Below are 21,102 nucleotides of genomic sequence, written 5' to 3'. Positions count from 1 at the left end.
AATATCTAGGCCCTAGGTTATAATGTACCAAAAAAGTATTTATTAATTTAGGACCAGAGTAGTCATGCTATTAGTTTAAGAATACCTGTATCTCACTATCCTCTCAATTTTATTTGGAGCAGAAAATACGTTTAGATATAAATTTATCCATTTAACAGTTATTCATTTAAATGTGTTCTATTGTACTTCGTTTCCATGGGAATCGTGTACAGCTAATGTTATTTATAAGGTGGAAGTGAAATAGGGTGTCTAATGGGACCCCCTGTTGCTCTGATGAGGAGACTTTAGGGGGTGAAAATAAAGGCTTATGGGATTTTAAATGAAGTGTAATGGAAATCTCTTATAACTGCTTGTAAAAGACCAGCAATAACAATAAACAAATACTTGTTGGTTATTGGAAAAACACACACTGGAAAAGTTTACTGTCAGCTTTTGATTTTTTTTCTCCTCCTTTATTTTCAAAATTTTGATTGTGTGTATGCTGTACTAAAGTGTTAGTGTGAATGAAAACTTCCCATGCTTATCTTATGGTAGTCTCCTTTACAGCCACTTGTTTTTACACAGATATATAATGATTTGTAATATTTGTCTAGGCTGACATTCTCATTTATTGAATTTCTGTTGAGATAGATTTTACAAACAGCAGACTAAACTTTCAGTTCTCTATTACATACTTAAAAATACTTTCCTTTTGGATGTTTTCTTGCTTAGTCAGTCTTATATCGAAGGCTGTTCTGAATGTTAAGCAGTAGAACTTATTTTTGTGAATGCTGCCTACTACCCAGAGTTGCTTGTTAGTGTGTTCTATGGTCTGTACATGTTGGTACAGATCTAAAATCTTTTATTTATTTATTTATTTTATTTATATCCCGCCTATCTGGTCTTTCGACCACTTTAGGCGGCTTTTCTTCTGTCATTGCACCATGGAGGAAACATTCAGTTTCTAACAGAACTACTTCTTTCTGAATTGCATTTTTTCTATCTCTCCATCAGTTTACCAAGTTACTCAGTTTAGCTTTTCATCTGCTCTAGCTACCAATGTTTAAAAAGCAAAATAGCTGCTCCATTTTTAATTAAATAAAATCATGAAATTGTAGAGTTGATAAAGCTGAAGGATTACCTGCTACAAAACATCTGCTTTTGCTTCCTTTGGCATTCTGCAGCAAACATTAGAATGGTGAAGTTCAACATTACAAAAGTACAATACTTCACATACTTCTTTACTTCCAGAGATAAGTCAGTGAATGCAGTAGTTTGGGGTCATGGGGAAATGCAGAAGTTATTCATAAAACTATAGACTTCTAGAAACTAGCCACTTGATGAATCCAAAAAACCCCAACCAAGCATCTCTGTCAGATAAAAGCCTGTATTGAAGAAGAGTCTGTCATCTTGTACAGTGAAGAGAACAGCCTTTGTGGTCAGAAACTTTTTCCCAGTGTTTTGTTTGTTTCCTCCTTTGTCAACATTTGCATCACAATGTTGTACAATGTGTTAAGCCATACAATTCTTCTTGCATTTTTGTTATTTAACACCCCTACCCCCTGGTGATTGAGTGGTTGTTTTTGAGATGTTATTTCTTGAGATTTATATTCAGGACTTTAAAGTCAAAGTATTGAATTTGTTTTGGAGTGAAGTAGTGACAGTCTTTTAAAAATGTTTTTCCTCCATGGAAGCATGTGTTCCAATGTGATTCCTTTGTGACTACCTATCTTAAATTGCTCCTCTTATCCAGGGACTGACTGGAGATTCCCTGTACAGGGATGAACTAGAAAACATCACAGAACATGTAGCTCATTTCTGTTCAACTTGCTTAGCAGAGAAACACTACTGTCACTATGTTACAGTCTGAAGCCATACCAGAATTCATATGTTTATAACAAGTACTCTTCCTGGTATGCCCATCACTGTGTTTGGAGAATTAGATCTTTTTAAGTGAAAGAGAACCAGTAGAAGCTCATGCTCCTGTAGTAAGTAAACAACAGTTTAAACCAAGAATGCTCTATTCCTTTTTCTCTTTAGTTCTTTCCTTCTGTAGCTACTAACAGGTAGTTGATTCTGCAGTCCTGTCCAGTGATATTTGTTCAAACAAGGGTAAAATCAGACACAACCAAATTCAAAATGTTATTTGTGTGTGTGTAATGTAATAGTTACAGCTGTCATATTTGTGTTTACATTTTATTCCTGCTTTGTTGTTAAAGCACATGCCCAGTCAATGCTTTATTTTCAGTCTATGCAAGCAACAGTCAGATAGATGGTCAAAGAAAAAATTCTTATCTAGACCTTCAGTTGTATTAAAGGCTAGTGCTAGACTGTTATTAGAGTTTCGCACACTGGTGAAATAGAGAGTTGAAAGGGACATTGGTTATCACCTGAGTGCAGGTTCTACATCATTGGATACATTTCTGTGAAATGGCTGTTCAACCTTTGCTTAAAGACTCGCCAGTGATGGTCAACCAATCAGTTTGTGGGGGAAGCTGATCAATCATTAGCAGCTTTCTTCTACAGTTAGTTTAAGTATACTTCCCTTCAGTTTCCAACCATTGGTTTTATAGTTCAGCAGAAACCCTGACTCCGTCATTAGACTGGAATTGGCTGTTAAATAATAATAACTGTTGCCAGAAATAGCAACATCTCCTTTCCTTGTAATACCTAGTAAATCAAAATGTAGAACATATTTATGCTGAAGTTCCCCCTGTGTCACTCTTCTTTAATGCCTTCTGTTTATAGGCAATATTTTCATGTACTGTTCCCAAAACAAAAACTTAAGAGGTCATGTCTTGACTGTAGACTGCTTACATCAGATGAATAGCAACTGTGTTTTTGTTGCATGATATCCTATGATATTCTTGTGGCCCAGCTGGTAAAATATGGGCTAAATGATGATACTGTTAGGTAGCAGATTAATGGGCTGTACCCCAGAGTGCTCGCCAATGATTTTTTTCTCAACTCTGAGAGAAGTGACAGAAAGGAGTCTGAAGGATTTTGTCCTAGACCCAGTGTTGTTCAACACCTTTATAAATGGTTTGGATAAAGGAATAGAGAGGATACTCATCAGATTTCAGGAGGATGAATTAAAAAAACTTAAAGGAGAAACATGGAGAAAATAAAATATCCACGCAGAATAGTAGCATTTGTATTTTGTAACTGGAATATTTGTCTTCAACATCAACCAGTGTTTGTTGTAGCAGGCATAATGTGTTAGTTTGTGGCATGCTCATCCATACTCGTTTGGAATCCCATAAATAACTTGTGAGTTGCATAATTACTGCTTTAGACAAGAATTGGCCACTTTTATTTTTGTTGAAAAAATGGAGTACATTTTAGTTGCATGACATTGTTTTCCATTTTAGACTAGCCCCATTCATTTTCCTTGGAAATTTACTCCATTCAATAGTGGTTCCACAATTTTTTTCAACTCACTGCTCCCTTCACTTACAGACCACTGGCTGTGGCTCCCCCAATATGATATTTTGGGTGAGTGGGGAGAAGAATGGGGGGATGCCAAGGCTGGGTAGTACTTCCATGGCTTCCCTGGCTGATTTTGGTGGTGCTCTGGGGGACCATGGCACACAGTTTGTGAACCATTGCCATTCGGTGTTACTTGCGTCTGGGTACTTAGCATAATTTTAGTTCTGTAACTTGCCTTTTGTGTCCTGAAGTATCATTTCTGGAAATCTCAGAGCCATTGAGAGGGAAAAGTAATTTTGAGGGGTGGTTGTGGGGCTGAAATATATGCATTCCCATATGAAACTTAAACTTATGTTACTATTATAGCTTATAATGCACTTTGTTTATAACATATAAAACCGCTATTTGGCATCGTCACGATCCCACGTGGCCCTTGATTGTTTCACCAAACGAAGAGCTCATATTGTGTCTTTCAGCTACCACCAGTTGATTACCGTATTTTTCTGTTTATAAGATGACCCGAAGTACAATATGACCTTTCTAACCCCAAATTAGAAAAAGCAGGGTTCAAAGGGCTCCCTTTTTGCTAAGCCTGTGCCTTTGAAAAAGGCATGGAGCGTAGCAAAAAGGAAGGGAGCAACATCTCCCTTCCTTTTTGCTAAAGCCCCATGCCTTTGCAAAAGGCAGTGGTAAAGAGCTGCCTTCCATCTATAAAACGATTCTCATTTCCCCCCCTCAAATTATTTAAGGAAAATTGTCATTTTATACACGGAAAAATACGGTACATCAACATTGTTTAATATTAATAATAGAGGTCCAGGCAATGTGTCATTTTTAAAAGAACCAAATAGAAATTGTTTATTGTTACAGATGATGATAGTTCAAGCAATGTTGTTAACTCTTAAACATCCTCCTTCATCCACTCTCAACCACCTCTCTCCTGCCCAAACTCCAAAACTCTCTAAACTCTCAATCTCTTCAACTAAACCCCCCTCCTCCTGCTGACTCTCTTATATTTCGTGACTCTGCCCCTTCAACACTCCCATTGGTCTGTGCAGATATCACATTAATATTCATAACCTGGGCGGATGCCACAGGCATATTTAAGGAGTTTTAAAAAATGACAGCCTCTGTTTTGTACAAGCAAAATTCTGAATGTAGTCTATACTGAAGAGAAAGCTGTGCCTTGTATTGCCGACATATGCATACCTTTGTTAAATATCTTGCCTTTGTATTGTATCTCTCTTCTCTGAACTAGAACAAAGGTTCTAGAAGAAGCCAAACAGCAGTCTAGAAATAATGAAAACCTCCATATACAAAGTGCAAAAATGTGTATTGAACCTGTATGTATGTATGTATGTATGTATGTATGTATGTATGTATGTATGTATGTATGTATGTATGTATGTATGTATGTATGTATTTTTATTCTATTTTTCTCCCAGTAGAGACGAAAGACAATTTACAAAGAATTTGAAGATACAAATATTAAAACAATAAAAACTCTGGACAAAAGGATTTCTGTTATAGTGGCTGAAGTCCTGTTGCCTTTTACACAAGAAGATGCCAAATGACATAACATTTGCTTGCTTCCAGCCATAAATGAAAAAATTTATGCTGGGATTCTCATGTTTGCAACAAGGCAGGAGGAGCACCCTCCCCCTGAGAATTGCAGTGGTGACTCTTTAAGTGCTGGCTGGTAGCAAGTGAATGTTACACTATTTATGTTCCGCCTATATAGCTTTGCAGCAGGATTTCAGACAATATTTCTTAAGCATAACAGAGTCATCTAATAAGAATGTCTTACTCTGAAGTAATAATGCCTTAAATAAAAATCCAAGACCCTCCATGAAATGTATTAGGCCTAAACCTTGCTTTTCCATGTAAACAAATGAGGTAGGACACACATATCCAAAATCACATGAGGTCAAAAATGGCAGAATGGGTCAAGAATAATTTGATTGTTTGAATTACCAGTATTGGACAAGCCAACAAAATTGTACTGGTGCTGATTTCTCTTGTCATTCTGTTTTTGTTTTCATCTTGGTTCGTAAACTACCAGCTCTGTGTGTGCATGTATGTATGTGGGAGGCAGCTCACCAAATGCAGTTGTTACTGTAAATAATTACAAATTCTGTTGTAGAAAAAAGCATTTGGCTGATAGACCAGAGGTTTTGGATTATGCTTCTGATCATTTTTTCATTTGTTGCAAATGTATGTTTGGTTATATTATAGCAATAAATTGCTATGCATTCATTCCAAAAAACCTTACAAGTTAGGAAGTTGGAAGCATGATTTTAAATGTAATTTAGTGGAGTACTTTGATCTTACCCCTCTTAAAGGTTTAAACCAGTGGTTTCAGATTGATCTACCTTATGTAATAAAAGCCTAATATAATGAGTGAATGTCACTGATATTCATGGTGCGGTACCCGTGTTCTAGTATCTGCTTATATTTTAGAAAAATAACACTTTGGTACCATTCATTTTTACAGAACTATGTACCACTTCCTTTCATAGTCCGTGATTTCCTTTGGACCATTCTTGCTTCTATAAAAACAAGTTCTTTTGAGCAAGATTAGAAAAGAATAGTCTCTTATTTAGAATGCAGATTTTTGTTGCATTGGTCTAAAATGTATATACAAATTGTTTACAGGAAATATGAGATCTAGTTTTCAATAAATTGGTAGTGTTACATCTGAGATGTATCATTGAAGATTGCAGTTGGGACTAGTGTAGTGTAATGTTATTTCAGAAAGAAAACTAGAGTGCTAGGAGGAAGTTTCTAACCTTGACTTTTTTCTAGCTTGCTGGTTTTCTGTTTGTAGGAATGTGTTTTCATTGGAGAACGTTCCAGCAATTTTGCCATTTCTTGTGTCCCAGTAAGAAATTTACAAATTCCGTGAAATCTAGATTTTAGTGTTTTCATAGAGAAGAAAGCTTTGTCTGTGTAAGGTCGCTGCAATGAAAAAAAAAGATTAATTTAATATTATGTCTCTTTATTTGAGAGGAATGTAATAGGTTTAAATTCTGTTACAGGGAGATGAATTAAAATTAAAATTCAAAGTAAAAATTCTCTATTTCTCATTGTTGAAGATACACTGCTTGTTTGCTAGATAATTTGCTTTTAGTTTTCCCCAAAGTTACATTTGAGTAGAAATTGAAATTCTATTAAAAAGCTTAAAACCAGCATTTTAAAATTTGTTGTTATTAAATAAAATTACATTAAAGATGTTCAGCTGTGTGTAAATTAAAGGAGAAATGTTTTTGTTAAGCAGGAAGTGACACAAATAATGAAGGCAAAAGCTGATCTGCACAAGGATAAGTCCAGAAATCTAGATACCTTGGAGTGAAGATGTTTTAATACAGCAGTATTTCATGGTGTTATATTAAATATAAAAGCAGAGTGATTGACCTTTCATTCACTTATTGGATCCAGGGAAACACTAAGAGGTATGAGAGAGATGACAATTTTTTTGTCCTGCTGCCTTTTTGCTTTTTCTGTCATGTCATAGCCTCATTTACAAACAAGATACAGTGGTGCCTCGCTTGACGAGGATAATCCGTTCCAGCAAAATTGCTGTAGAACGAAATAGTCGTCAAGTGAAAGTAAAAAACCCATTGAAATGCATTGAAAAATGGTTCAATGCATTCCAATGGGCGAAATACCTCAGCGTCCAGTGAAGATCTTTCATAGGGCAGCCATTTTCCGTTGCCTGTATAGTGAGGAATCCATTCTAAAACACAGCGGGGAGCCATTTTGCACAGCAGGTGGTCATTTTGAAAACCCAACAATCAGCTGTTTTGATTGTCGTTAAGTGAAAAATCAGTTCCCAAAGCAGGGAACCGATCGTCGTTAAACGAAAAAACCATACAAACATCGTTTTGCGATCGCTATAGCGATTGCAAAATACTCATCGTTAAGCGATTTCCTTGTCTAACGAGGTAATCGTCAAGTGGGGCACCACTGTAGTTGTCTGAGAATTTCCATGGGCTGATGTGATTTACAGCAGGAGATCAATCTTCATGAAAACTTACTTGGAATGTTATGTACCACAAGAATACTATAGCCATGAACAGGAAAGTCTGTTCATTACTGAAATCCAGCAATTCACAAGAAGGTGGCTGCAGATTGTTTGCGACAGAGTAGTGTCTGTTACTACACATTTATCCTCATGCAAATAAATAATAGGATTCTGGCTGTTAGAAAGAAAAAATGTAACCTCCCTGACTATAGTTATCTAGTGGTCTTATAGGCCTAGAGTGGTCTTATAGGCCAGATGGGTGGGGTATAAATCAAATAAAAATAAATAAATAAATAAATCTAGAATTTGCAGATAAGAGATGGCATAGTAAGTTAACAGCAGAATACTAGATACCAGAAAGGCTTTAAAACCATGTGGTATGTAGGGATAGGGATGTATTAATCTATTCTTCCCAGATGAGTAGATCCAGAGTTGGAATGTGTATTGGTTCACTCTGTGTTGCTGCTGTTTAGTCGTTAAGTTGTGTCCGACTCTTCGTGACCCCATGGACCAGAGCACGCCAGGGCCTCCTGTCTTTCACTGCCTCCCGGAGTTGGGTCAAATTCATGTTGGTAGTTTCGATGATACTGTCCAACCATCTTATCCTCTGTTGTCCCCTTCTCCTCTTGCCTTCACACTTTCCCAACATCAGGGACTTTTCCAGGGAGTCGAGTCTTCTCATGATATGGCGAAAGTATTGGAACCTCAGATTCAGAATCTATCCTTCCAGTGAGTACTCAGGGTTGATTTCCTTCAAAATGGATAGATCTGTTCTTCTTGTATTCCAGGGGACTCTCAAAAGTCTCCTCCAGCACCACAATTCAAAAGCATCAATTCTTCCGTGACCAGCTTTCGTTATGGTCCAGTTCTCACTTCCATATATCGCTACTGGAGAAACCATAGCTTTGACTATGCGGACCTTTGTCGGTAAGGTGATGTCTCTGCTTTTTAAGATGTTGTTGAGGTTAGTAATTGCTTTCCTCCCAAGAAGCAGGAGTCTTTTAATTTCATGGCTGCTGTCACCAGCTTCAGTGATCATGGACCCCAAGAAAGTAACATTTGTCACTGCCTCCACATCTTCCCCTTCTATTTGCCAGGAGGTGATAGGACTGGTGGCCATGATTTTAGTTTTTTTGATGTTGAGCTTCAGACCAATTTGTGCTTGCCTCTTTCACCCTCATTAAGAGGTTCTTTAATTCCTCCTTACTTTCTGCCATCAGAGTGGTATCATCTATATATCTGAGATTGTTGATATTTCTTCCTGCAATCTTAATTCCAGTTTGGGATTCCTCTAGTCCAGCCTTTCACATAATGTATTCTGCATATGTTAAATAAGAAAGGAGCCTTGTCGTACTCCTTTCCCAATTTCAAACCAATCAATTGTTCCATATCCAGTTCTAACTGTTGCTTTCTGTCCCACATAGAGATTTGTTCTCTAGTTCCTCTGCCCCTTCGAAATCAAGTTTGTACTTCTGGGAGTTCTCGATCCACATACTGCTGAAGTATACCTTTTGGATTTTGAGCATAACCTTACTACCGTGTGAAATGAGTGCAGTTGTACGGTAGTTGGAGCATTCTTTGGCACTGCCCTTCTTTGGGATTGGAATGTAGACAGATCTTTTCCAATCCTCTGGCCACTGCTGTCTTTTCCATGTGGCTTATTGAGTGTAGCATCTTAACAGCGTCCGTCCGTCCATTCATTCATTCATTCATTGAATTTATACCCCGCCCCCCTAGACAGCGTCTACTCAGGGTGGCTTACAAAATCATAAAATATCATTAAATAACAATAAAAACATCACAATCAAAATTAAACAACATTCATAATCATAAAAACATTTGAACAATAATATAGCGTGATCAAGATGGGGAATAAAAACAGAAAGATAGAATTCAAGAATTGACAGGAGGGAAAACCTACCTGAAGAGCCAAGTTTTTAAATGGCTCTTAAAAACACCCACCAAGATGTTTAAATAGTTCATCTGGAATGCCATCACCTCCACTGGCCTTGTTGTTAGCCAGGCTTTCTAAGGCCCACTTGACTTCACTCTCCAGGATGTCTGGCTCAAGGTCAGCAGCCACACCATCTGGGTTTTCCAGGACATCCAAATCTTTCTGATATACTAATTCCTCTGTATATTCTTGCCACCTCTTCTTGATGTCTTCTGCTTCTGTTAGGTCCCTCCCATTTTTGTCCTTTATCATGTCCATCTTTGCACAAAATGTTCCTTTAATATCTCCAGTTTTCTTGAACAGATCTCTGGTTTTACCCTTTCTGTTATTTTCCTCTATATCTTTGCACTGTTTATTTAAGAAGTCCCTCTTGTCTCTCCTTGCTATTCTTTGGAAGTCTGCATTCAATTTTCTGTAGCTTTCCCTATCTCCCCTGCATTTTGTTTCCCTTCTCTTCTCTGCTATTTGTAGGGCCTTGTTGGACAGCCACTTTGCTTTCTTGCATTTCCTTTTCTTTGGGATGGTTTTTGTTCCTGCCTCCTGTACAATGTTATGAGCCTCTATCCAAAGTTCTTCAGGCACTCTGTCCACCAAATCGAGTTCCTTAAATCTGTCCTTCACTTCTTCAGGCACTCTGTCCACCAAATCGAGTTCCTTAAATCTGTCCTTCACTTCCACTGTGTATTCATTAGGGATTTGTTTTAGATTATACCTGACTAAATTATGCCTGTGTAGAGTCACCTCTTGTATTGTTGGAAAAGAGTGTGATGATCAGGTTGTTCTCTTGACAAAACACTATTAGTCTTTTCCCTGCTTCGTTGTGAACTCCAAGGCCAAACTTAACTGTTCTTTCTTTTATCTCTTGACTCCCTACTTTAGCATTCCAATCCCCTAGAATGAGAAGAACCTCTTTTTTTGGTGTCAGTTCTAGAAGATGTTGTAAGTCTTCATAAAATTGGTCAATTTCAGACTCTTCAGCATTGGTGGTTGGTGCATAAACCTGGATTACTGTGATGTCGAAAGGTCTGCCTTGGATACAGTAGGATTCACTCTGTGTTACTAATTGTATACAGTACCTCTTAGCTAGAGTTTATGTATACATAATTGCATAATTCAGTGTGGCAGATTGACACTGACTAACAAGATGTTAGTCACATTACAAGGCACATGCCCAGTTGTGCAGCAGGTATATGCCTAGGAATACGAGTGGTGCCCCGTTAGTTAATTAGAATTTGCCATGTTTTGTTGCACTGTGTAGGTTATGCATATGTAAAATATCAACAGGATTCTGGCCATTGTTTCTTTCCTTTGTATTTGCATCCTTAGGTCTGAGTTTAAAATGTGAATTGAAAAAAGTATGTGTGATACTCTTTAGTTATTCAGAGTTCAATGGGCATTTCCATTTTGGAGTTCTAAATATTGTGATATTTGCTTTCTTTCATGTTTTCTTTCTAAATTTGTTTTATTTAATGTTTGAATTATGGAAAAATAAAACCCCAGTTTAATTGGATAAAGGCTAACCAAGAATGTACAAGTAATAATCTGTGTAGCCATTATCACATGTAGACTATGTCCTAACTGAAGGTGAGAATGCATTGCCAAGCTGCATCAGAGCAAGTCAGCTTTGCATCTGCTTTATTCAGTCTCTTTTATATGACTGCATTTGAGTTAGATGACCCCACAAATTTTCTGGCTTATTTCATTACCGTTGTCCACATTGGCTCCTCAACCAATGTGGTTTGATCTACATCCACAGCCCCCCTTCCTTTGATACTGACTTCCTGATGATCCCCAGCTCTCCTTTCATGGTCTGCTGTCAGGCTGGTTGGAGTGTTTAAAGGGTTGCATGGTGGTAAGGAAAAAGGGATAGTTTTGCAAAGTTCATACATGTACAAGTATACACGCATACCTTGTAAACACTGTAGGTCTGTTGGAGTTGTTTTGATTTTATATCATTTTTATACATATTCATGGTTGCGGTCAAATCATACATATGGTTTAGTTCTGTGCCTTTGCAAACATCTTCAGAATCCTCTAGAGCCTAAGGCAGTTTCAGGACATTGCATGTCCACCACACATGCACCCCACCTTGAAGGCAGTTCAGCTCCCATTTTGCCACTTCAGGAGTTTTTCTCAGAGTCTGTTATATGTTTCTTCAAAACCATTTGTACATAGTTGACCTTTGATCCCCTCCTTTCTCTTTCTCTCTCCTTTGACCTGAAAAAAAGGGAGAAAAAACTTTATTAGTTTTAGTAGTTACCTGGCTGTCCCCCCCCCTTTTTTCCCCAATAGGACCATTCAAAACATGTGTTAACTGTACCAGTAAAATCCCCTCACTGAAAGACATTCAAAGTGCTTATCCTGCCTTGGTGAGGGGCATCAAACACAAAACTGTCAGTTCTGCAAAAAGTTCATGAAAGTAGCCATCAGAAACTGTCAGTCCCACTTGAGGTTTTATTTGTGGGAAAAGTCCCTGCAGCCTGTTGACTCCATTGCCAGGAGTCCTCCGTTTCTACAGCTTCAGCCATCTTAGGTCCTTTTAAGGAGAAAGCCACTGTTTGGTTCCTTGAAAGGACGTTCTTCTAAAACAGTTGCTCCATCGATGGTATTCCTCAGAGGAGTTTAGTATCTGCAAGGCAGCATCCTGGTCACAGCCCTCAACCTTCACCAGACATTAAAAACTGGATGTCCAGCCTAAGCTTGATGCTACATTTGATAGAGCTGTGATCTCTGTTTTGGTGTGATATCCCACCAGTTGGTAAGTGAGCTTGCCAGTCACCCATATATGTGGTTTCATAGAGACCACGAAGAAAGACAAGTTGCTTACCTATAACTACAGTTCTTTGAGTGTCATTTGTGAATTCACACAAATAATCTGCTCTCCCCTCAGTCTGGCATGCAACCCCTATTGTTTCTATCCCAGCAGTGGACCGGGGGAAACTAAGGACTGCCTTCAGGGTGGGGAAGCATGAATTGTGAAGTAGTGTCCTTTAGGTTCTAGAAGATTCCAAATATGTTTGTGCAGGTTAAGAACTAACCCATATGTGTGAATTCACAGATGGCCGCTTGAAGAACTAGTTACAAGTAAGCAACTTGTGTGTGTACACACACACACACACACACACACACACACACACACACACACACACACACACACACACACACACACACACACACACACACACCTTTGGAGAGTTGATTGAGTACTAATCTAATATAGCAATGAAATGATAAGGTGATCTAGTTCTATACTCAATACTTTGTTTTAAAAAAAGAAACAAATATTATTTGGGGGCAGCTAGGGAGAAAGATAGCAGAGGTGAGTGTTCCTGGTGTCCCCAGACAACATATCACAACTGGGAAGGTGGTTGGTTGGACTAATTGATTAAAAGAAGCAGTTCCAGTGGCGAGTAAAGTCCTAGATTTCAGTTAGAGAGATTTGGGTTTGAATCATTGAGTGATACTGGCAGCTTATTTTACTCTCTTTACTAACCTACTTCACAAGACTGTTGAAAAACACAGGATTATCTCCATGAACATCTAATTTTATATCATGGCTATTCTTGCTTGTAGTTCTTTTTTCTTTTCTTTTTTCAAATAGAGATAGTAATCAAGAAGGTTGAGTTACTGAGAGGACACTGTTTAATTTACACTCTGTTGTAGAGTTAGTTACTATAGTCATCTGGTTGGCCATTGTGCAAGAGATTGTTGAGCTAAATAGGTTATTCCTCTTGTTTGCTGGGCTCTTTCCATGTGCTTCTATTTGTTCCTTTTGTCCATTTAGTGAAGGAGTATGAAGTCTGAAAGTGATTTTTTTCCTTTCCTTGAAAATATTTGTTTACCAGTCTATCACTCAAATGCTTTGTATGTTTCACATCCAAATTTTTAAGGGTAATATATATTGATTCCTCCTTATTTCTTTTTTTGTAGGAGGGCTAGACAGTTGAAGAGAATATTTGTTTCCGAAAGTGGTAAGTTCTCTCTTCTTCTGATTTCAGTGACTGCTTGGGCAAATAAGTTGCTTAAATTATTCATTTTGTCTAGGTGACATCACAAAGCAAATAGAAAATATCTGTTATATGAAATGTTAATTTCTGAATCCAGTGACAAGCATCCTGTTTGTATAGGCCTTTGTAAATGTGCTAGGCATTACACCTCTTCAACAAGGCTTGCACAGCTTAGTTGCATAATTAGTTTACCAGTTCTTCTTTGTGGCCTCTGTGAATGCACACAATTGGGTTGTTCTGCGCTTGCGCAGGACCTCTCAGAAGTTTCTAGAGCTTAAAGACATGTGATTAGTGGGACGTTCCCCCGTGGAGCGCATTCTCCACCTGCCAGAAGTCCCCTCGGTTCCTTTTAGCCGCCACTTAGACCTATTTCGGAGAGTGCTAGAGTGATCGAGTGTTTCTGTGATCGGTAGTTGCTTTTTCTGTTATTTCAATCACCTTTTTGTTGGATGTTTACCCTCTAAATTGATTTGTTTTACCTTCAATTTGATTCAGTTTTTTTCTCTTTCCTTCGTTTTCCCCCGATTTCCCCCTTTTCTCCCCGATCTTCCCTCCAATTTTCCCTTGTCTTTTATGGTCCCCCCCCCCCCCACGGCCTTTCAAGCGGTGTGTACTTTGTAATAACAAGATCCCACACACTGACGGCCATGACAGTTGTCTTTTCTGTCTCGGGGAAAAGCACCAAACACACTCTTGTCCCAAGTGTAAAAGGCTTATGAAGCCTGCTCTTTAGCTGCGACTTCAGAGGCTGCGATTATACCTGTGGGAGAAATCCCTCAACCCACCTTCGGTCGGCATGGACTCTGCGCTATCCCCAGATCGTCGACCTGATCACCAAGAGCCTCCTAGACTGGCTCAAGATGCGTGGAAAACCATTATAAAACACATGGTCCGGACGCTGCCTTTTTATCCAAACATCTGACACCGAATTCAATTATTGTAGAATCCAATCAATCGAGACCTCACAACAAATCATCAGTTGCACCTACCAACCGTGAGAGAAGAAGGTTAGATATTCTTGGTAGACATCTTTACTGCCTCACTTCATTTGTTATGCGAGTCACCAACTATCAAGCCACCATGGGAGCTTACCATAGGAAACTATGGAATAAGAGCCTCCCTGTTAGTCAAGTGGCTCCTGAGTCTTCTAAGACTAAAGCCCTAAATATTCACGCTGAGGCTTCTACTCTGGCCAAACAGCAAAGAATTGCTACCCGCCACACTGCTGATTCCGCATCAAAGGCAATAGCTACTTCTATTGCACTTAGATACCATGCCTGGCTTAGGTCGGCTGGCATATCTGATGACACCAGATCGAGAATTGAAGACCTTCCATTTGATGGTGCTGGCCTTTTCAACGAAAAAACAGACAAAGTAATGGACAACATACATAAAATTTGGAAAACAGTTCAGTCATATTCCACCCAGCAAACATTTTGTTACCAGTGACCCCAGCACCGCAGCCAGTCCTTTGTCCAACAGCCATTTCAACCATTCCACCAACCATACCATACATACAAGCCACAAATACAGAATAGACCTTATTCTGGCCCGTCAACATCTACCGCACCATTGTTTCAACCCCAGCAACAGCAACCACGTCGACAACCCTTTCAACGGCAACAGAAGAAGGGTAAGCAGTATCAATAAACCCCTTCCATCTTCCACCACTATTTCCACTCCATTTCACACCAGGTTATACCCTTTCCTCAGTGCATGGCGTCAAATCACCAAGGACCAATGGGTCCTTTCGATTATCAAAAAGGGCCATTTCATTGAATTTAAGCATACTCCACCTTTCACTGTCATTAAAACTACTCCCCACTCATTTGCCCTTCAAGAAGAAATTTCCCTTTTTCTTCAAAAACAAGCCATACTCCTCGTCCCTTCCTCTGCCGTGCATGATGGTTTCTACTCTTGATACTTCACTGTACTGAAAAAAGACGGAGGACTCGGTCCCATCCTCGACCTCAGAAACCTCAATAAATTCATTTGACCTAGATGTTTCAGAATGCTGACACTCAACACTATCATTCCTCTCCTTTCACAGAGAGACTGATTTGTCATCACCGATCTCCAAGACATATATTTTCACATTTCTATTCATCTGAGTCACCACAAATTTCTTTGATTCTGATTCGACGGCATCTCGTGCCAGTTTTTTTCTCTTCCGTTTGGACTCTCCATGGCACCAAGGACTTTCACCAAGTGTATGGCACCAGTTGCTGCCTACCTCCGCTTCAGGGAATCACTATATTCCCTTATATAGACGACTGGCTGATAGTCCCTGCTTCTTACCACAATGCTGTCAGAGCTACGCAAATTACTCTCGACACTCTTCAAGACCTCAGTCTCAAGGTGAACCATGTCAAATCCCATCTCGAACCATCACAGACAGACAGCTGTATAGGGGCATACTTTGATTCCCTACAAGCCAGAACCTTTCTCCCTTACAAGAGAATAATCAAATTCAAACAAGCTATACAACCATTCCGACCTCATGCTTTAATAATAGCTCATCAAGCCCAGCACCTCCTCGGGCTCATGGCTTCCACTACCGCCTTTATCTAGCATGCCAGGTTAAAGATGAGATCTCTTAAGTCATGGTACCTGTCCCTATTCGATCCCATGACACATCACCCATCAGAGTCCCAAGCGAACTAGCCCAACAACTTACATGGTGGACATTTCTACCACATCTTCTTGTCAAAAGACCCTTCTCCCCTCTCCAGCTCGTGATACAGGTTACTACGGATGCCAGCCCGTTGCGATGGTGTGCCCACTGTCTGCATCACAGGATACATGGACTCTGGACAAAACAAGAGCAGTCATTACACATCAGCCACCTAGAGCTCTTAGCTATTATCAAAGCTTTCCATGCCTTCCTACCTATCATTGCAGGACGCACAGTCCAACTTGCTACGGACAATACGACAGCTCTTTATTATGTCAACAAGCAAGGCGGTACTGTACCTAGCTGTCGAGCTCTGGGAATGGTGCTACCTTCACCATATCTTCCCAGTAGCAGTCCATATTGCTACGGATGACAAATCTGCTTGCAGACCATCTCAGTCGCCTTATCATGAGGACGCACGAGTGGTCTCTAGACGACAAAGTTTTCGCCCTTCTTTGCCATTGATGGGGGACTCCTTCTATCAATGTTTTTGTTACCAAGAACAATACCAAGTGCCAACTATATTGTTCCCGTGCCAGTATTGGCAGAGGTTTCTCGGAGAAGCCTTCATGATAAGATGGGACAGCGGACTCCTCTACCTATTCCTGCCAGTCCCAGTGATACAGTGCACCATCATTTGACTTTGACAATTTCAGTCGCATGCGATCCTTCTCGCCTCATGGTGGCCACGACAACTGTGATTCACCCACTTGAGGTCGAGGTTGACTGACCTCCTCCATCTTCCGTCCATCTCCAACCTCCTCACATGGGAGAGCGGGCTCGTTTACCATCTTACCTTAAATCTCTGAAACTGATGTTGTGGAGGATCCTCCCAAAATAAGGGATATACTTGACAGAGCTTGGAAACCCTAGACACAGATCTTTTACCGAAATAAATGGAAAGGATGTCTCTCCTTCATCAACTCTAAGAACTTACCTTCGGTACCAGTTTCATTAAGGACTTTACTTACCTTTATACTCCATCTTTTTCATCTTGGATTGTCCCATTCTACCTTGAAGGTTTATATTACTGCGATTGCAGCACACCAACCTTCTCATTCAGATGCAGCTAGACTTTTTTCCCATCCGACTTTGAAAAAATTCCTTAAATGACTTTGTAATATCCGCCGTCCATGCCAACCTCCTCTTCCCCAATGGTCATTGCAACTTGTCCTCAATGCACTGACCAGACCTCCCTTTGAACCAATGGCTACTACTAACCTAAAATTGCTTTCCTTGAGGACATCATTCTTAGTAGCTAAACGTGCTAGCGAACTTGCGGCTCTTAGATCAGACCCACCTTTCCTGCAGTTCCATCTGGACAAGGTCCCTCTATATGCAGATGTTTCATTTTTACCTAACGTTGTATCTGACTTTCATCTCAATCAACCAGTAATACTGCCTACCCCGTTTTCATCTCCTTCTACACCTCTCAAGTGCATGCTCCACATGCTTGATGTCAGATGTTCCTTGGCTTTCTACATTGGCAGAAACAAATTATTCAGGAAAGCATCAAGGCTCTTTCTATGTTTTCATGGCCCTAATATAGGCTCACCAACCTTGTCCCAAACACTGCCTAGATGGATTGTACAGACAATTTCATTGGCATATAAATTGGCAGGCAAGACACCACCTGAACCCTTGAAGGCTCATTCGACTAGATCACTGTCTACCTCCATTCCCTTCCAGTGAGGAATAGAAATTCCTCACATCTGCCGTGCAGCTATATTGTCCAGTCCATCAACATTTGTGACACATTACCATGTGGATTTCCGGGCAAAGAATGATGCTGCTTTCGGCAGAGCTGTCTTGGCTTTCTTTCTACCGTGACGTCCCACCGTCCGGTAAGTGAGCTTGCCATTCACCCAATTGTATGCATTCACAGAGGCCATGAAGAAGAAAGAGAGGTTACTTACCTGTAACCATGGTTCTTCTAGTGGTCCTCTGTGAATCCACACATCCCGCCCTGCCTCCCCTCTGTCCGTCACGTTGTCTTCTTATATAGCTCTTTGACAGCGGTGGACTCTTTTGGGAACTGAGGGGACTTCTGGTGGGTGGAGCATGTATTCCACGGAGGAACGTCACACTAATCATATGTCTTTAAGCTCTAGAAACGTCCGGGAGGTCCTGTGCAGGCGCAGAACAACCCAATTGTGTTGATTTACAGAGGACCACTAGAAGAACCATGGTTACAGGTAGGTAACCTCTTTTTCATTGCAACCAATTGCATAATATGCCTGCAGAAATGCTTTGTGAATAGCACTTCTGCCTTGGCATAATTATGATGCACCTAATGTTGAGTCATGCACGACTCAGTAGGATTTGAACCAGTAATTTTTTTTTATAAAGATGGTAGAGAACCTGTAAACATGCTGCCAAATTAACGTCAAAATTGATAGTTAGTATATTTTTAATTCTAAGCTTTTATTTGTAGGGTTTTTTAAACATATATTGCTATTAAAGTCATTGTCAAAGTACAGTCTGAAGCATGTTGTGAAAATTATTTGTCAGAAATGATATATCTGGTTCAATGTTATTGTTTTTGCAGAAAGTACACTAATATAGGCTTAATTTGCCTAGTTACTACTGACAAATATATTCATATCCATTCCTCTCTCTGTATATGTGTATGTAATAGGTAGATAGCTGCAGATATACTAAATGGCAATTTCTCAATTCAGTAGTTAATAGAGTACTTATAAACAAATAAGTTCATAGTTCTAACTATATTTCTGATGATGTATGTTGCACTAAAGGAGTTAGGACTTGCTTCCAGATGAACATGTCATTCTGAGTCCTAAGCCTTATTTAATTGTTATTCTGCAAAAGATCCACGGTGGTGGGCATATGCTTCAAAGTACTACAAAGTGTTGAGATAAAAGAAGGGGGCATAGTCTTGTGACACTTAGTCTTGCAAGGATATGTTGTTTTGAACTGGGTTTTCATATTTTCCTTTCTCTCGTGATCACAATAAGATTATTTTACAGCAGTTGTGTAAAGAAAAGAAGATTTAATCACAAGTATCTGAAGGTGGTGGGAATTTAGTAACCTGGACAATTCAAGAAAGTGGAGAAGGTAGAGAATGGAGTTACAGACTCTACAGGAGGCTCTGAAAGTGGAAATTCAGGTTCACCAGGTAAATTGCATTCTCTGTCTTATGTACCTCACTTGAAAAGCTTAAATGAAAGTTGGTGTGAGACTTTAGAGTACTGAGAAATAATTGTTTCTTGAGAAGTTCTGGCAGCTTATAAAATCTTCACTGCTGTGAAAAAATATTCATCTGTTTTTATTTATTGAATTCACAGCCTACCATACCACATGGGCTTAGTGGGTTTCAGATGTTTTCCATAGGCATATGTACTTCTATCCTTGAGGGCTTACATTTGAAATAATTTAAATAATTAAAGGCTATACTAAAGGTGGATTCAATTTAAAAATTGCTATTGGAAAGATGAACATTTATCGTGCATTTATATCCATTGTTCTAATATTCTCCAGTCTTTTTGTCACATTTTTGGTTTAGGTAGCCAAACTCTCAATCTTTCCCTGAATTTTCTGAAACAAAACAAAGAGACAGTGGGAAAAATCCTGTTCTGTAACTTTGTGGAAGTGTAACCTGGATTGAGGCCCAGAAGCTTTTAATTTAAAATAATTCAAAGCTTCCTACTTTTTGGCTCCCTAGGGCTCCTTTTTGGCCATGGAAAATCCTTTGGGAGCCTTGGTGATCTGGTGGTGATTTTTCACGATGAAACAACCCACCCCAGTCCCAGGATCTCAAAGGCTTTCCCAGGGCAAAAGGGAGCCAAAGTCTTGCAATCTAAAAGGAAGGTGACAGGAAGCATTTAATTACTTTATATTAAGCAGATTCTGTGCCCAGTCCAGGTTATGTTGTGCAAAGTTACACCAACAGGATTTTGCCCAATTTATACATTTCAAACAGGGCTTTGAGTAATGGCAACAGGTCTTGCCACCTCTCCCTGCCCTTTACCTCATAAATTGTGAACACAATATCTGAGCTGAATCCGCCCTCATTTTACAGTTTGCACTGCATTAAAAAGAAACAGCATCATAAAAATGTGAGCTACAGAATCTATCAAAATGATCCACAAAGATAGTTTACATTCTAACTTTGAAAATTGCGCAAGCATGAGTACAAGCATACGTGTGCACACACAGACACATGAAAATTTGTGTATTTAATTAGGGCCTTATTGATCTTACAGATTCAGGTCACATTATATGCTAATTTAACAAGCATTTCTTTTGAAGATTTAAACACTTAAAACAGTTCTTTTGACTTTATACAGAGACCTTATCTTACTGCCACATTGGCTTTTATTACTGAGACCTGACTGATGAGCAGTGAGGAGTTGGTCTGTCTCAACTGAATGCAATTGTCTGATTGGTTAGACAGCATTGCTTTAGGGATTTCAGCTCCCTTTTCATGATCCCTGTACTTCATGATTTCCTCTTCATAGTTCTCGGTACTTCTTTAAAAGGCTTTTTATTTGATTGTATATTATTTTTTCTTCTCTGCACAGATAGGACAGATCAGGGATTCTGTTTATGTATTGAACACCCCTCTGCCAAACAATATCCCTGCTTGAACTAGGGAGAGTGTTCTTGGATTGTGAACTCTTGGTACCTAGTACAGGGTGACTCAGGAGTTTGTGGCCATGATGACTGTGGCTCAGTGTAATATGCACAACTTATGCTGTGAGTCAGAATCTTGACAAGAACATGGTGACCTATTAGTTGGTTTTTGTTATTTTTTGAAGATTCTGTATCAGAATCAGGTGACTGTGTGGTGAAGTTTTGTCTTTCAGAAACTGCTTTCTCCTTCAGGTGCAATTGACAGATCAAAATGGCTTTCACCAGGATGCTGATAGATTCATATAAATTTATATGCTTTTTCAGTGACATTGTAGCTTGCATAGCTTGTGTTTCTGCTGAAACTCTAGTCATGTTGTGGGATGCAAAAATTATTGAGATAGCTGCCCTGATGCTTTGAAGGTAGCAACAGTTTTCCTCAGAA

At 39.4% G+C, this 21,102-nt stretch overlaps 1 protein-coding gene across 9 annotated transcripts in view; it reads left to right on the top strand.

The window, feature by feature from the left end:
- The window catches only part of PHF21A (PHD finger protein 21A), a 175,669-nt gene that overhangs the window by 32,707 nt on the left and 121,860 nt on the right, over positions 1-21,102 (top strand). For 5 of the 9 annotated variants that reach the window (XM_072986001.2, XM_078389672.1, XM_072985997.2 and 2 more), the window contains exons 2-3: positions 13,317-13,357; positions 19,055-19,203. In XM_072986001.2, the coding sequence (XP_072842102.2) occupies positions 19,150-19,203 (54 nt within the window). In that variant the 5' untranslated portion in view covers positions 13,317-13,357; positions 19,055-19,149. Of the gene's footprint in view, positions 1-13,316; positions 13,358-19,042; positions 19,204-21,102 lie in introns of all 9 variants that reach the window. The other 4 variants (XM_078389661.1, XM_072985998.2, XM_078389666.1 and 1 more) reach the window with 2 other exon arrangements.

This window comes from Pogona vitticeps, chromosome 1, assembly GCF_051106095.1.
Source record: "Pogona vitticeps strain Pit_001003342236 chromosome 1, PviZW2.1, whole genome shotgun sequence".
NCBI lineage: Eukaryota > Metazoa > Chordata > Lepidosauria > Squamata > Agamidae > Pogona > Pogona vitticeps.
The sequence above is the reverse complement of the archived record's forward strand: the minus strand, read 5'-3'. Positions and strand labels throughout refer to the sequence as shown.